Raw genomic sequence first — 3,682 nt, forward strand, 5'->3', positions numbered from 1 at the left:
AGCTGTAGAAACTCTGCCAAATCAAATTGGAGCCTGGTGTCGCCTCCTGGTCCACCAGTCCTCAGTGAAATCGTCCAACCCATGCTAGCATGGAAAGCGTACTTTAAATGATGATGATGATGATGATAAATGTTTTAATAACTTAGGTGAGTTAAGTTTCACTTTGAAAAATGCCAGTAAAATCAAGTCTTCAATTTTCAAATAACATTTGTATTAAGAAAATCTCTACTTTATTCAGTTAACATGTATAAATTCTCTTCTTTTTTTTCTAGATATCGAAGTTAATGTTCCAGAAATGCTTTATGAATCAACCAGTGAATATTGTCAGTCTAATTCTTCCAACAGGAATGACTTTGATCCTTTTACAAGCTGTGAGCCATTTAAGCTGCAGCGCAGCTGGGATGAAAGAAATAAAAAAAAAGTTGAGAAAATATCACATTCTGAGAGTGTAGAAGACAATTGTGCAAGTGATAATGTAGAATCTCTTCCAGATGAGGAACTATGTTCTGAGACTTGTACAAGCACACATGTGGAGTCAGTTTCGAGTGAAGATGAGGATACTAACAGCAAAACTGAAAGCGATGGAATGAGTTCTAAAGAATTTTCAACAAGTATAAAAGATGAAAGGGAGAGCTTTTTCAAGAGCTATGAAGCAAAGAAATCTAATTGTTTTCATGAAAACTATAATAGCTCTGATAAATGTGGGTTAAATGCAGAGTAGTAGTAGTTATTCTTTAAGTTGACAAAAAAGCAGGTTAACTGTCAGAAACAAGCTTTGATTGATTTGTAAACACTTTGAAGTCCTCCTGAAGACAAAAGGTATTAATCTGGTTTATAAAGGATTTTGGAGTTTCTTGATCTTGGTTCCCATAAGTCTATTATTCAAAACTGCAGGGTATGTAACATTAAGGGCGATAAAACTGGGGAACATTTTCAAAAAAATTTTTTAGTCGCCTTACTTTTTACAATTAGTCTTATTTAGTTTGATGGTGCTGGGTTCAGAAATGTCCTCTGAAATTTTTTGTCATGCCAAGTTTTTTTGTTAAACAGGAATTAATTTTTCACCAAAAAAAAAAAGGAAAAAGTCAATGTCGCTGTTAAATGCAGTACTGAAATATGAAACTAACACAAACCAAATAATACTTTTATTATTTAACAAATATATTACACAAAATGTTTAATTGAACACCTTAGGATTGATATTTCTGTCAAACTGAACTTAGAATGATAATAACACTAAATCAAGCACAGTGTGGGCATATCTGCTGGCAGATACAACAAAATCTACAAATACGGGACATGTATGAAGTCAAGGATCACAGAAATATAGTTTATTAACTAATTCTATTAAGGACACTTTTGACATCAGCATGACATTTAAAGCTGGTTGAATTGGAAATAGTGAAAGTTGCTTGAGTTTGACGTTTTTTATTTATTAAAGATACTTAATTCATGGCTTTCGTAGTAGCGTTTACTTCAAATGACATTGAAAAATTAGGTTTTCAAAGTTAGGTCAAGCTCTATAGATGGATCCACCTTTGATGAAGCCAAATCTATACTTAGAAATGATGACAATATCAGGAATGCTGAAAAATGGACATTTGAATTAGTGGAAAACCTTGGCATGACAGAGCAAAATGGATTTCATTTTTTAAATCAGCACCCCAAAATTACTAGGAAACTTATCTCTGACACTAGACAGCAAAAACCATGTTCCCCAATGTAATAGTAAAAATCAAAAGAGTAACCAAGAACTTTTCAACAAAATTGAGCTGTGTTCCAGCATTCATAGCTTTCTAATGTCTGATTGTCATTTACCTGCAGTTTTAGACAACACATTGAGTATTTACTTCACAGTTGGGTACATATCTATAGAGACAGAAAAAGGCAGCGAGCTGGCAGAAACGTTAGCACACCAGGCGAAATGCTTAGCAGTATTTCGTCTGCTGTTACGTCCTGAGTTCGAATTCTGCCGAGGTCGACTTTGCCTTTCATCCTTTCAGGGTTGATAAATTAAGTACCAGTTATGCACTGGGGTCGATGTAATTGACTTAATCCCTTTGTCTGTCCTTGTTTAGCCCCTTGTGGGTAATAAAGAAATTGTTGGATATGGTTTTTTTCTGTCTTTCAGTAAGTAATCCTGTTAATCGAACCCCCTTTTGGTACCATTGACTTTGGGATACACTATAATAATGTTACGGAGATATACTTGCATAGCAAATGACCTGATCTGAGATCGTGTGCTGGAACGAAAACAATTGCAGCATGGAAGGTGTTTATAAGCCATTTAAGAATGCTGCAGCACGGAATTTTGTCAGTGAACAGGTCACAGTCTCAAAGCGACGAATATATTTTGGCAAATTAAATTTAAATGTTGAAGTGACTCTAACGGTTTTTGTGTGTTTCTTAAATGGCTTATAAACACCTTCCACGCTGCAATTGTTTATAATAATGTTATTTTTATATTACAATTCCTCTACATTCAAATTGAAAATGAAAAATAGAAAAAAAACAGTGAAATTTGAGATACTATCACATAAGATGGAACTCATTTCCTTTCACTCATACCTTATGTTTATATATATTCAATATCATGGCTTCTATAGTTTCTAATCTTGTTACTAAGTCACAAATTTGTTGAGAAATTGAATCATTCATTATACTACTGGTACCCCTAGTAAGATAGCAGAATGTTAAGGGATATACTTAGATAATATATGGTTTGTGTGTGTGTGTATATATATATATATTCTTTTACTGGTTTCAGCCAGAGGCTGATGCCATGCTGGAGCTCTGCCTTTCGATGTTTTGGGGTCTCCTTTCAGTAGTGTTTTTTTGGGTGAAGAAACGAGTTGGACAAAGCTGCTCTTCTTTGTGCCTCCTGCCATGATGTGGGCTCATCTGGGATTTCAGACAGAAATTTGTCCAGGTGTTTTTTGAACATTTTCACATCTACACCTAGCAGATCTTGTGGGTCCCTTGGCAGGATGTTAAACAGTCGTGATCCCCTGAAACCCAGGCTGTTGCAATACTAGGTACTTATCTGAGATGAAGATGGTATCTTTGGTATTATGCAGTGTCGTCCAGTTCGGTAGTTGGTTTAACTTGGCTTTAAACTCCATTCATGAAATTTAATTGTTAAAGGTTTTCATTTACAAACAGTGGTACTTTTTAAGACTATTATTTTTATACAAAATAAATTTAAGAGTTATTTATAAATGCCTACTTAATTTTAAAGATACACTCATAGGCATGACACTGGTGTAATTATATTTATAATAAAATTGTTATTACCCTCCTTTAAGATAGACTTTGTTTTCATTATTTTGATGGAAAATGAGAAAATTAATACTAAGCATATAGTAGTAGTGGTGATGTTGTGGTAGAATCAATTGCTTGACTGTAAAAAGAGTTAAATTGGTATAAATGGTAGAGTATCCAACTCTGTTGGCAGTATTTGATACAACCTTTTTATATTTATCATCATTGTTGCTGTTTTTTAAGTTTGCTCTTTTCATACTTGCATGGTTTGGACAAGACTTGCAGAGTAAAGGCACATGGCCTAGTGGTTAGGGTGTTGCACTTACAATCATGAGATCATGGTTTCAATTCCCAGATCGGTTGTGCATTGTGTTCTTGAGCAAAACATTTCATTTCACGTTGCTCCAGGTCACTCAGCTGA

The 3,682-nt window shown here is 34.4% G+C and overlaps 1 protein-coding gene across 1 annotated transcript in view; it reads left to right on the forward strand.

The window, feature by feature from the left end:
* LOC106870400 (pelle-like serine/threonine-protein kinase pik-1) overlaps window positions 1-3,304 on the forward strand; it is a 32,341-nt gene extending 29,037 nt beyond the window's left edge. Inside the window, exon 12 of the mRNA XM_014916450.2 lies at window positions 273-3,304. Coding sequence (XP_014771936.1) covers window positions 273-721 — 449 coding nt within the window. The 3' untranslated portion in view covers window positions 722-3,304. The remainder of the gene's footprint in view (window positions 1-272) is intronic.
* The last annotated feature ends 378 nt before the right edge of the window (window positions 3,305-3,682 follow it).

The sequence above is a fragment of the Octopus bimaculoides genome, chromosome 1, assembly GCF_001194135.2.
Source record: "Octopus bimaculoides isolate UCB-OBI-ISO-001 chromosome 1, ASM119413v2, whole genome shotgun sequence".
NCBI lineage: Eukaryota > Metazoa > Mollusca > Cephalopoda > Octopoda > Octopodidae > Octopus > Octopus bimaculoides.